Source organism: Trichosurus vulpecula, chromosome 6 (genome assembly GCF_011100635.1).
Source record: "Trichosurus vulpecula isolate mTriVul1 chromosome 6, mTriVul1.pri, whole genome shotgun sequence".
In the NCBI taxonomy this organism is placed as follows: domain Eukaryota; kingdom Metazoa; phylum Chordata; class Mammalia; order Diprotodontia; family Phalangeridae; genus Trichosurus; species Trichosurus vulpecula.
In genome coordinates this window covers 3,013,239-3,025,891 of record NC_050578.1, presented here as the reverse complement: position 1 = coordinate 3,025,891, position 12,653 = coordinate 3,013,239, and the positions used below count along the sequence as shown (strand labels likewise).

At 55.7% G+C, this 12,653-nt stretch overlaps 1 protein-coding gene across 2 annotated transcripts; it reads left to right on the top strand.

The window, feature by feature from the left end:
- Positions 1-1,404: 1,404 nt before the first annotated feature.
- On the top strand, positions 1,405-12,020 carry PPP1R3B (protein phosphatase 1 regulatory subunit 3B). Of its 2 annotated transcripts, XM_036763358.1 has the most exons (4): positions 1,405-1,533; positions 2,583-2,690; positions 7,292-7,381; positions 8,385-12,020. In XM_036763358.1, exon 4 carries the CDS (start codon positions 8,409-8,411, stop codon positions 9,261-9,263), a length of 855 nt encoding a protein of 284 aa, XP_036619253.1. In that variant the 5' UTR covers positions 1,405-1,533; positions 2,583-2,690; positions 7,292-7,381; positions 8,385-8,408; the 3' UTR covers positions 9,264-12,020. The 2 variants fall into 2 exon arrangements, with proteins under 2 accessions (XP_036619253.1, XP_036619252.1); XM_036763357.1 differs by lacking the exon at positions 7,292-7,381 and having other exon boundaries at positions 1,406-1,533.
- Positions 12,021-12,653: the final 633 nt, after the last annotated feature.

The following is a 12,653-nucleotide window of genomic DNA, read 5'->3' as shown; positions in this document are numbered from 1 at the left end:
ACAGAAAGACAGACAGACAGACACAGAAAGACAGAGAGATAGATAGAAAGATAAATAGATAGATAGATATGTAGTTGTATGTTTACATATTGGCTTTCTTGGTTCCACAGTAAGCTTCTGGGGGCAAGCACTGTCTCTTGTGGGTCTCTGTCTCCTATTCCCATGGCATAGTACAGTGCCTGGCACATAATGGGTTTTGTTGATTGAGAGGGTACAGACAAGACCTGTGATTTTGTTGGTATAGGGAACTTCCAGATGGGAAACTCCTCCTGTGAATGCAGGTTGACACCCTGGGTCAGTGTCTTACCTGGGATCATTTTGTCACTATCACAAGTGGGACCCTGGTCTTCCTGGATGTTGAAGCTGGCTCTCTAAGGCTCTAAACAAAGTTCCTTTTTTTTAACAGATTTAACAAATGATTATTAGGTAGTTCTCATCTACTATGCAAAAAGCGAAGTGTTGAGGATACAGCTAAGAATGGTCCCGGACCTCAAAGAGCTTACTTTCTGGGGAGGGTATGGGGAAGCCAGGCGTGTACGGAGATAGGATCCTAGATCTGGCCCTGGAATGGAGCCCGGAGGCCAAATATATTACCAGGAGAGACAGGGATGCGCCAGGCGGTGTCCGGACCAACCCCACCAAGGTCACACAGTTGCCGGGGGTGGGATCTGAAGGCAGGGTGGTCCTCAGTCTATTGACCACTGCCCCTGGTCTAAGAGAAGTGGGTGCACTATGTATACACAATGATGGGGGGCGGGGAGGGTCGGTAAAGAGCCGAGCTTGGAAGGGACGGAGCTGGGGATTCCGCAGAAGTCCTCCCTCCTGCGGAAGTACAGAAGCCGTCCTTTCAGCTGAGGTCTCTGCATCTCCCTCCGGGAGCTCCATGAGCCCGGGCAGCCCGCTCCCAGATAGATACTCTGCTCTGCATGGGGATGGGGGCAGGGGCAGAGCTGGGCAGGGAGGGGAGGGGGGGCAGGGAAGGGCGGGGGTGCCCCTCTCGGCATCTATCTCCAGTCCCTAGCCCAGTGCTTGGCACTCGGTGCCTGTCGATTGACTGACTGCCTGCTGGACGGACTTTGGGGCGGTTCTGGGGGCTCTGGCTCCCCCACCACACAGAGGCCCAGCCACAGCCACCCTCTCATTCCTCTCAGCCATCTGTGCCCCTGCCAACCGAGCGCCACGCTGCCGGCACGCCGTCTCCCCAGCCTTGGCCCGAGGCCCATCACGCGGCGGGCCTCCGGCCTCTGGAGCGCTGACCCATGGCTCCCGACCGCCGGCCCCGCCATAGGCCAGTCCCGCGGCCCGAGCGCCCCCATTGGCTGGGGGCCGGGAGGGGCGGAGTCGGGGGCCCAGGTTGGCTGGGGGTGCCGGCGCCCAGGTTGGGGCAGAGGCTAAAAGGTGCCCGCGGGCAGCAGCCCACAGGAGGTGGCCTGGACGCCGGGCGTCTGCACCCACTGGCGCTGGCCCTGAGGGGAGGGAGCGGAGGCTGCCCCAGGCCCGGCTCTGGACGGCAGCGGCAGCTAGGCCGAGCCGGTAGGTCCGAGCATTGAGAGGAGCTGGGCAGGGGTCCGATCGCCAGATTGCAGCGCCTTGTTCATGGGGCTCAGGGAGCCGATGCGGCGCCAGGCGGAGCGCAAGTCTCTGTCTTTCGGGGAGCCGCGGGCTCCTGTTGTTGGAATGACGGAAGCGGGGGGCCCTTTCCCTCCCCACCTCGCGCGCGGGGGCCTCCCCTGGAGAAGTGGGCCGGTAGGGGCCGGGAGGGGGCAGCATCCGAGGCTCCGGGGACCCCACCTCCACCCTCGGACCAGATTTTTGTCTCCGGCAGGTCCTGCCCTTCCCATCCAATTCCAAAGCAACCGAGGCCTCAGTTTCCTCTGTAAAACGAGAGGGCCGGACTGAGTGACCTCAATACCCCCCCATTCCCGCTACAGATCCTCAGAGGGGTCTCCTCTGCACCCCACCCCACCCCCGTCCGGGTGGGGTCACACTCACACTCACCCCGAAGGGCAGCGGCTTTCGGGTCCTGAGGACCCAGGAAGAGGCTCGGATCACCCCACCCGCTTCGCTTCCCGACGGGCTGTGTGGCCCGGGACGGGTAGCTTGCTCCGGCCGGGGCTGCCTCAGTTTCCTCCTGGCCTGGTCTTTGCTGGGGGAAGAAGGGGACTCTGCGGGCGCGAAGCCCATGACTGGGGGCAGGGGCGGGGGTGGGTCTGCTGGCACTGAGCGCTCAGGGCACCGCTCTATGCCTCTCCCTCCCACCTCCCCAGCTGACTGGGCCATGTAGCGGGCTGCCACCCAGGGGAACCCGCGGGGACACTGGGTGGACCGGGTCGGGGGGAGGGGCTGGAGCGCTCAGCGCACCGCTCTGTCTCCCCCCACCACCTCCCCCACCCCCCGGGTCGTGTCGCGGGCTGCCACCCGGGGGAGCCCTCACGGCCAGTGGGTGGACCGGGATGGGGGGGGGCGGGCCCCAGCTGCTTCTGCTCTCGCTCCTCCTTCGACTCCTCCTCCTCCCTCCCTCTACTCCCCCGATGGATCTCCGGCAGCGGGGCCTGACCTCCCTCCCGTTGCTCTCCATCCAGGCGGGCCGGATGCGCACGTAGCCCCGGCTTGGGGCTCAGGCTCCGCGCTGCCCCAGTTGCTGCCTCTCCTCTCCTTCCCCGGAAGACAGACGGGATTCCTCCAGCCAGGTGAGTGCCAAAGCCGTCCTCCAAGTCGGGATGGGGGAGGGGAGAGTCGATTCTCCCCCCTCCCCCCTTATCCAGGATCTGCCCGGGGGTGGGGCAGGACACAGCAGAAGCCTGGGATGTCACAGCTGGAGGGGACGGCCATCGCCAGCCCAGCCGTATGCGGTCCCACTACAGGGCCCTGTTTAGGCTGCGGGTCCCTGGGCTCCTACCCGGAGGCGGGCCGATGTACCGGGCCCCCTCCAGCCGTGAACAAGTCACTGCTCCTTGCAGCCTCAGTCTCCCCTCTGCTACATGAGTGGCTCTCCAGGACACCTTCCGGTCCCAATAGCTCATAGAAAGGCACTGACTTTGCGGGTGCCGGGCCTATTCCCTTTCCAGCTCTAAATGCTCTGCCTTGGGTGTAAGGCTTGGGCGGGGGCGGGGGCGGGGTAAGGGTGGGCTGGGCTTTCTTTGGATCTGAGAGATCTGAGGTCCAGGAGAGGAAGGGACCCGCCCCCATTTATTGAGCTAATTGGCGGCAGTGCTAGGAAGGGAAGCCCCCTCCCCTGACCGCCAAGGCGCTGGCTCTGGGGACTTTTCAGTGCAAGTGCCTGGTTTCCGGGATGGCCAGTCCAGTGAGGCCATCCTGCAAAGGGGCCGGCCCCTGCCTCCCAAACATCAGGAGGCCACGATTGTGTCCCCGTGAGAGGCGGTGGGAAGGGGACAGTGCTGCAGCTCATCTGGCAGCCTGCAGCTGGCTCTTGGGGAGAACAGCCCTAGAATGGAGGCAGTCTGCTTTCATCTTGCCCCGCCTCCATTTTACAGCTGAGGAGCCCAGAACTAGTGAGAGGCCTGGACTGGAGTGGCCTTGGTGACAGGAAGACCTGCCTCGGATACTAGCTGGGCCTCAGTTTCTCAATCTGTACAATGTGCAGGTTGTACTCAGTGGTTTCTCAGGATCCCTGCTACCTCTAGCCAGGGTTGTGGAAAGGTGCAGTTGGGTGATTGGAGGTAGTGATGAGGCCCCTGAAGAGCATTTGAGGTTCGGATGAAGGGCAGGCCTGCCATGTGGAGGACCTCAAACAAGGTGCTCAAACCATACAAGGGGCCTTCCTGCAAAAGTTGCCATGGTACTTTTTTCCAGAAGGGCCCATGACTTTGGAAATAAAGTAGATCCTGGAGGTCAAGGGCCCATATATGGCTGACAGCCCTGCAGGGCTCGAGGATGGCTGAAGGAGCGGGGCGGAGTAAAGGGCAATGCCCTGCTTGACTTGGCAGGGATCATCACTGCTGGGCTTATCTAATATCAGAGCTGGGTCGGTTTCTCATCTGAGCTGTCCCCTCCCCCACCCCTTCTTCCCCTGAACAATCAAACAACTAGCATTTATTAAGCCAGGCCCTGTGCTAGGCAGCCAGTATACAATGACAAAAAGCAAGCCCTCCAAAAAGCTCATCTTCTAAGAGTGAAAATCAAGGGATAGGCATTTAGTCCCGCAGCTGGTGAATGATTGACAGCCCTTCCTAGGATTGAGAGTTCGGTTTTGGTTCCTGGACCCAGAGCCAAGTGAGGAAGAGGGGGTGGGGAGGGACAGTGGCATTCTGGGTCTGGCTCGAGCTCCATCTAGGCAGCTGGCACCAAGTGGGTGCTCAGGGGCCATTCTGAGGCAGCGGATGGCCAGGGGAGCATGGCTGATAAAATGCTTTCCAATTGAGGTCTTTTCTTTAGCCACTGGGAGTCAGCTCTCTTTATCAGACATACTGAGTCAAGGTCTGTGGCCATGCCAGGGTCCCCAGGGCTGCCTGGGAGACTTGCTTAAGTTGTCCTGGCCATTTGCAAAGAACCACAAAGCTTTGTCTACACAGCAGGAGGTAGTTGCCTGTTGCCATGGGAACCACATTTTATAGAAGGCTGTCAGGATGGGCTGTCTTAAAGGCCTACCCTGTTCCAGGATTTATGAATCAGGGCCCTTGGAGATTGACTGGCTGGTCCAATCCCTTTTTCTATCCACAGGAGATCACACATTAAGTGTGGATCTGAGATGGATCTGGGAGCCAGGACAGTTTTCACTAGAACATGCTGTTCTTGTGACCTTGTTAGGATCTTAGGCTTGGCAACTGAGGAATGGTGGTGCATGTAGCTCAATCCCCTGGGTGGGAGAGAAGAAGGAAGATAGTTGGACCCAGAGAAGGCCCATAGCCGCCCTGAGTAACAGTGCTAGGAAGGAAGGATGGAGGGATGGATGGATGAATGGACAGATAGATGGGCAGATGGATGGATGGATGGATGGATGGGCAGATGGATGGAGGGATGGAAGGATGGGCAGATGGATGGATGGACAGATGGAGGGATGAGCAGATGGATAGATGGAGAGATGGGCAGATAGATGGAGGGATGGAGGGAAGGATGGGTGGGCAGATGGATAGAGGGATGGATGGACGGATGGACGGATATATAGATGGGTGGATGGATGGATGGATGGATGGAGGGATGAGCAGATGGATGGAGGGATGGAAGGATGGGCAGATGGATGGATGGACAGATGGATAGATGGATGGATGGAGGGATGGGCAGATGGATGGAGGGATGGAAGGATGGGCAGATGGATAGATGGAGAGATGGGCAGATGGATGGATGGAAGGATGGATGGATGGGCAGATGGATCGATGGATGGGCAGATGGAAGGTTGGATGGATGGATAGATGGATGGACAGACAGACAGATGGATGGGTGGATGGATGGATTGGTGGATGGATGGATTGGCAGATGGGTGGATGGACAGAGGGATGGATGGATGGACAGATGGGTGGAGGGATGGACGGACAGATGAATGGACAGCAGACAAGCAGGCAGTAGGAAGAAAGCCTGGATTTGAATTTGGGTTCTCTGCCCCTGACTGCAGAGCTCTCTGGCTGATGATACAAAGAGATTTCTGGTCTTCAGGGGAGTCTTCAAGCCTCAGCTAATTGTCAGGGGGCCAGGCTTATGCCTCTGCCTTTGTGTAAGTGCAGACGGTCTCCTCTGGGGCTTGGGCTGGAGTGTTTGGGGCAAGCAGAAGAGTAGATAAAGCTGTCATGGCTCTAGGAAGACCCCCCTCCTATCCCCAACTCAATTCAGTCTCTGCTTTGAGCCTGCTGTGGCTTCTAGCTGTGGACAAGACAGTGAGTCTTACTGAGACAGGTGGTCACAAGGCGACCTAGTAGGGAGGGTGCTGAAAAGTGTGCGTTCCCTGCTGGCTTCACCCTTTGCTTGGCTTCAGTCTGGCCACGGTCCTTGGAAATGGAAGGGAGCTCTGTCTTACAGGGAAAGAAACAGGCCTTCCTCAGACAGGAAGAAGAGAGGGGAGGGTCTCAGCCAGATAGTGAAGCAGACAAAATAGTGTACGGGACCTGGAGTCCAGCAGATGGGAGTCTGCATCCTGCCTTTGACACTTAGCAATAGTGTGACCCTGGGCAAGTTACTCCAGCCTCTCCTGGCCTCGGTTTTCCTGTCTATGGAATGGGGATAATCACAGCAGAGTCAAAGGAGATATCCACATATGAAGGACAAGGTCAGTCAGGTAGGAAGGACCAGAGCCAGGATTCTGCCCATTTCCTCTTTCCTTGAGCTGCTTTGGAGCCTGACCCAGCCAAGGGCCCTTGGGGAGGGATCTGTTGTCATGCACACAAACAATCACAGTCATACACACTTATTCACACACACACACATACTCATGCACTCACAGTTACACACACTTATACACACTTGTTCAAACATATGCTCATTCACACACAACCACTCATACACTCATACACATAATCAGTCACACACATTCACACACACACTCATATTCACACACACAATCACACACACACACACACACACACACACACTAACACACTCCCATACCCACACACTCTGCACTGCCCATCATTAACCCAGGCAGGGTACCTCCTCCTTTTTTTAATGAGCATTTAAAGCCCTGTCCCGTGGTGTGCCGGTTTGCCTTAGGCTAGCATGAGCTCCCTCCCACTCACAGCTGGACTTGGGGTGGGGGTGGGGGGCTTGTCAGGAATGCCTCTGGGCTTTCCTCCCAGACACCTGTTAGCAGGTGAGCCCCTGATGCTGCCTTAGCCCCGCCCCCATGTGTCTCTCCCCTGGGGTGGCTTCACCTGCATCTGTAGTCTTGGGCAGACTTGGGGGTGGGGAATCCCTGAACCGCCTACCTGGACCAGATGCATTTTGTCTGTGACATCGAAGCTTTGAGGCCCTTGTTCTGCCCAACACTTTTGGGTGTCTGGGGTCATAGATGCAGGCCCGGAAGGGACCTGAGAAGCCTATCCAACCCAATCCCCTCATGTCAGAAATAAGGCACTGAGTCAGCCCCACGGGTGCAGTGACTTGGCTAAGGTCACACAGGTAGTAAGTGGCCAAGGAGGGCTTCGATCGCAGGCCCTCTGACTCCAAATCTAAGGAGCTCTACACTGCGCCGCCACAGTATTTCAGGGGATGAGACTTTGGCATAGGCCTCACGTTTTCTGCATGGAGTCTGACCTTCCCAGAGGGTTGCCAGGCCCCCAGCTCTTTGACAGGGGAGGAGATCCTGTGGGGAGCTGACTCAGCCCCCACCCCCCACTTCTGGCAGGAGAAGGCAGGGTTCACCTGAGAGACAGCCCAGACTACCTGCTCAACTTAGGGATGGATCTTCAGACTGCTTTTGCCACTCATTTGCGCTGTGAGTTCAAAAGTTGTTTTCCTAAGGGGGTGTGTGTGGGTTTTGTGTGGTTGGGTTTTTTTAATGGGGTCATTGAAATTTGTTTGAGTCCATTCTTTGAACCCTGGAAAAGGCAAGGGGTGGAAACTGGCCAGCTGTGCCCACAGACTCTAAAAGGGTAAGAGAATCTAAAATTAGTTTGTCCTGTGGACTGTATTTAACTTCTGGATGAAATTCATGTCTGGAGTACCTGTTCTGTGTGGCTCAGCACACACCTGAGCATCTGCCATCCGCCAGGCACCGTCCCAGAAGCCAGGCATACAGAGACAAAGGGGCAGCCGGGTGTGTCCAAACATACACACATAGACCCTGAAACTCATGTTGACTTCCATTTGTGGAGCAGCAAGGCTCTGGGTTAATTTCCCTTTGTTGAACCATGGGCACATGGCCAGGTTCCATCCCTCAGCTGCTTCCATGACCCGTGACTGTTTTACCCTCTTGAGCAGGGCAGGGCTTGGAATCTCCTCTGATATGAGAGCAGCACACTCATGAGCAAACTTCTGCAGCCTCTGTCTCCCTCTCTGTAGCTGGAGGATGGTCACACTTGACCTGTCTTCCCCATGTCATTATCAGGCTGGTTGTCTAGTCGTTTCAGTCATGTCCAACTCCCTGTGACTGCATTTGGGGTTTTCTTGGCAGAGATACTGGAGTGGTTTATAATTTCCTTCTCTAGCTCATTTTACAGATAAGGAAACTGAGGCAAACAGGGTGAAGTGACTTGTCCAGGGTCACACAGCTAGTAAGTGTCTGAGGCCAGATTTGAATTCAGGTCCTCCTGAATCTAGACCCAACCTATAATTATTCATAACCTTGGCCTCTAGACTCCAATCCTGATCTTCTCCCTTGTGGTTTCTGAGCCCAAAGCCTAAGTGGAAGTGATTGTGTTATTTGTCAACCTGCTCCAGGCCCCTGGGTGCCCATAGGCACTGACCATTTTCTCTTGACCATTTGTCTTCTCTCCCAGGGTCTTCCCCTGCCTTGCCCCACCATGGCGGTAGATGTCGAGTACGGATATGGCTACATGGATCCCCCTTTGCGCCGGGACAGGTTTGCCTACAAGATTCTGCCCAAGCCCACCAAGCCCCTGCGGCCTTGCATTCAACTGAGCAGCCAGAGCGAGGCCAATGGCATCATGGCCCCACTTGTCCAGGAGAAGAAGGCCAAAAAGAGGGTGTCCTTTGCAGATAACCAGGGTCTGGCCTTGACCATGGTTAAGGTGTACTCAGAGTTCGATGACCCCTTGGACATCCCATTCAACATCACGGAGCTTCTGGAGAACATCGTGACCCTGACCACAGCCGAATGTGAGAGCTTCGTCTTGGACTTTGAGCAGCCATCCACCGACTACCTGAACTTCCGAAATCGGCTGCAGGCTGACCACGTCTGCCTGGAGAACTGTGTGCTAAAAGACAAGGCCATCTCGGGGACCGTGAAGGTACAAAACCTCGCCTTCGAGAAGTCGGTGAAAATCCGCATGACCTTCGACACATGGAAGAGCTTCACGGACTTTGAGTGCCAGTATGTGAAGGACACATACGCGGGTTCGGACAGGGATACCTTCTCCTTCGCCATCAGCCTTCCTGAAAAGATCCAGTCCTACGAGAGGATGGAGTTTGCTGTGTGCTATGAGTGTAGCGGGCAGACGTACTGGGACAGCAACCAGGGCAGGAACTACCGCATCATCCAGGCAGAACTCCAGGGCATACAGGGAGGGCCCCCACCTCAGACTTCTTCCGACTTGGGGATCTCCTTTGATCAGTTTGGGAGTCCTCGGTGCTCCTATGGCCTGTACCCGGAATGGCCGAGTTATCTGGGATACGAGAAGTTGGGCCCTTACTATTAGCTGCCTTGTGGGAGGGACACTTTGTGAGGTTATCGGTGTGCCTGGCTGTAGGGTCCTTGTGCTTTATGCCAAAGGCTTCTGGGCTATTAGCAGCCAAGGAGAGAGAGAGAGGAAAGGCAGACTGCCACAGGGCACAGCTTTTGTCTTTAAAGGGTGCCATTCACTAGGATACCAGCCAATCCAATCAGGATTATATTCCCCAAACACAGGCATTCACTCAAGGCACACCCCAGCTACCACTGGTCGCATGCCAAGAGACTTTGGTGCTGGAGACAGGCATGACAGCAGGAGTGTGGGGGTTGGGGTGGGCTCTGGGTTGGAGTCAGGGGCCTTCCAGCGACCTCCTAAGGCAATAATCACCAAACCAAGCCCTCCGAGGGAGGGGGTGTGAGCGCTTTTAGCCCCATTTTGCAGAGAAGAAAAGCAAAGATGGGAAGTGACCCACCCGTGGTCACTTTAGCCAGGAAGGGGAGGAGTCGGGTCTCTTGACTCTCTCTTGGACTATCTAGCACTTGTCTGCTACATTCAACTGCAGCAGGTTTCAGGGGGCATTGTGGCCTTCTCCACGCATTTCTTAAAGCACTAGGAAATATTGCTTCCATACGGGGGAAGAGTGATGATCCCCACCCTCCTCCGCAGGGGCCCTCTTCAGCTGTTGCTGCCCGCTCTTGCTTCTGTCCTGATTCATGCTGCTATTCCTCTCCTGACAGACACTGAACATTCACTTTGGTTGTTCTGTGCTGTTGTTGGTTGCACACTAATGGGGGCTCAAGGGAGTTTATTTCCCAGCATTTCCTCTTCCCTTCGGGAAAAACAGACAAAGGAGAGAAGTTTGAGACTAGCTCCTCTGCCCTGCCTTCCCTCTTCCTGGTCCGCCCTGGGCAGGGCAGCAGTGAGGCCCACCCCCCCCCCGCCACCCCAAAGCCAACATCCTATTGGTTTGGGGCTGGTAGCTACCCTTTGGCACATATGGGCATCTTGGTCCCAAACAGTCTCTGTGGCTTTAAGTGCATCTGTTTACCTTGTGAGCCACTGGACAAAGCATTTTTCCCTATGCTTAGGCTCATCTGTGACCTGGTGACAGGTTAGCTCAGCCTCTGTTCCCCAAGGTCAGTGATGTCTGAGGATTACACAGCAGGAGAATGCATGGAGCAGCCATGTCTTCATGTCCTGCTAAAATGGCACAGGGCATGGCCTGGGGAACAGAGGTCAACCCCAAGGCTGTAAATGGGCTACTCCCGGTCATCCGTAACTTTCCCCTTAAAAACAACAAGCCAGTTATGAGGTTGGAGCTGGGGACCTGGTTCAAATCCTCCCTTGGCCACTCAGGTGGCCTTGCATGAGTCCATTCATAGGATTTAGAGCCAGGAAGGATTGGAGAGACACCTGTGCAACCTCCTTTGTTGGAGGCCCCACCTGTCACATGGCGATGACTCGTTGTTGGGAAGAGGCCAAGCCCAGGATTCTTCCCAATGTCTTTGGGCTTCAGTGTCTTCATCTGTAGCGTGAACGGGGCTGCTTGTTTATAACCCTCCTGTGTGCCTGGCAGTTTGAACCTGCTCCTTGCCTTTGGAAGTGTGGCCTGGCCTGGACCAGAGCTAGAACTGGGAGAGGAGACTTGTCACCAGCCTCAAGGGAGGAAAGACAGCTGCTGACCCTGGCTGACTGACCGAGGAGCCGCTGAAGGCGCTCAGTGCCAAGGAAGATAAGTGAGTGGTGGCAACCCTGCCCTCTCCCTCCATGAGTGATCTGGGACTAGATCTGTGCTGTAATCAGCACAGTAGAGGGAACTCCCAGGGAAGGAAAAGCCCTTTGCCAATGCAAGTCAGCACCTTCCTGCACTTTCCTGTCTTAAAGAGCGGAGAGGTTCAGTCCTTTGGTCACAGTCACACACTCAGCACGCCAGTGAGATAAGAAGAGAACCCATGTCTTCTTGGCTTTGCCCCCCACTGCCCATCACCTTCTAGGAGGATAGATCAAAAGTCCTATAACTGAAGAGAGGTTGCCTTCACATCTGTGATGGGGAGCTCACTCCCCAAGGCAGTAAGCCCATTTCCCTGTCTTCTGTCACTCACAACCCTCATCCCCGTTCCCCTTCCGTGATGTCCTTTCCGTGGCAGATGTGCCAGACTAAGTGCAATAAACCAGCCTGGTGACTCACTAGCTTTGGAGAGCCCCTGGGGGAGAGGAAGCTTTATTTTTTTAAGGTAGATTGGTAGTGGGTGGGTGGGTGGAGGAGACTGAGACTCTCTCCTCTCCAGAAATCAAACCAATTCCCAAAGGAACATGGAAAGACTTTCTTCAGTGCCCCAGATTCAGTGTTAGAGGCTGTCTCTGTGGGGGAAGGGGGTCTACACCTGGGCCACCCAGCTGGAGCCATCAGGGAAGTGATCATACCCCCAAAGCACCCTAGTGGTGGGAGTGATCATCTATTGGCTGAGGCTATGGCCCAGCCATATGGTATGTTGTGGGACATATAGGGTTAGCTCCCAGACACCAGCAGTGGGACAGGGCTCTTCTTAGCCCATATGAATATACAGCCCAGGAATTCTCTGCAGCGTGCCCAACAGTGCCTTGTAAAAGATGTTTCTGTGTGTTTTCAGATAAAAGATATTTTTATATGCACATGTTCCAGGGAAATGCACTTTACAATCAGGAATGGGTTGATGGGTGGGCTCCGTCCTCTCTGTCAAAGAGACTGGGTTTTGTTTTTGATCTAAAAGCTGAAAAGGCAATAAAGCTTTCAAATGAAACATGGTTGTGGCTTCTGTTCCTCTGCTGGGCAGGGATGGAGAGAGACCTTCCAGGCTCATCTGGCCACTCTGGGAGGAGGGCAGGTGGGAGAGGAGGAGCTGGCCCTCGGATTGTCAGGGAGGGAGCAAGGGTGGGAATCACAGCTGTGGGTGAACCCGGGGAACAGCCGCCCTCATTTTACGCTGATGCCCCTAGAGGTTAATGGACTCCCCCAAGGTCACACGGCCTTCGTGCAGGGTTACAGTCAGGACTAGCAGGGAGGTCTCCTGACTGCAGCCCCAGAGCTGTGCTTCAGCTGACTCTTCACCTTCTGGGAGTCTCTGAGCCTGCTTCCCATGGTCACAGAGGAGGACGGGCAGGATTTCCCAAGATTACCTCCCCTAACCTCTCAGGGAATTGCTAGGGCATTCTCTTCTGAGCCTACCTCTCAATCAGCCAGGACAGATGCAGGGGCACCCAGGAGAGGCTTCGCATGCAAAAGGCACCAGTCTCGAGCTGGCCAGCCCAGCCAGGAGGCATCTCTGCCTTGTCCTTCTCCATGAGGATCCCCAGGCACCTACCAGGCACCATGTAGAGGCCAGAGGGTCTCCACCCCTCATGGAGCCATCTGGCTTTTACATGTTTAGATCATGCATT

Excerpts from the sequence above, each read along its gene's own strand:
- PPP1R3B (XM_036763358.1), top strand. The coding sequence starts at position 8,409 with ATGGCGGTAGATGTCGAGTACGGATATGGCTACATGGATCCCCCTTTG.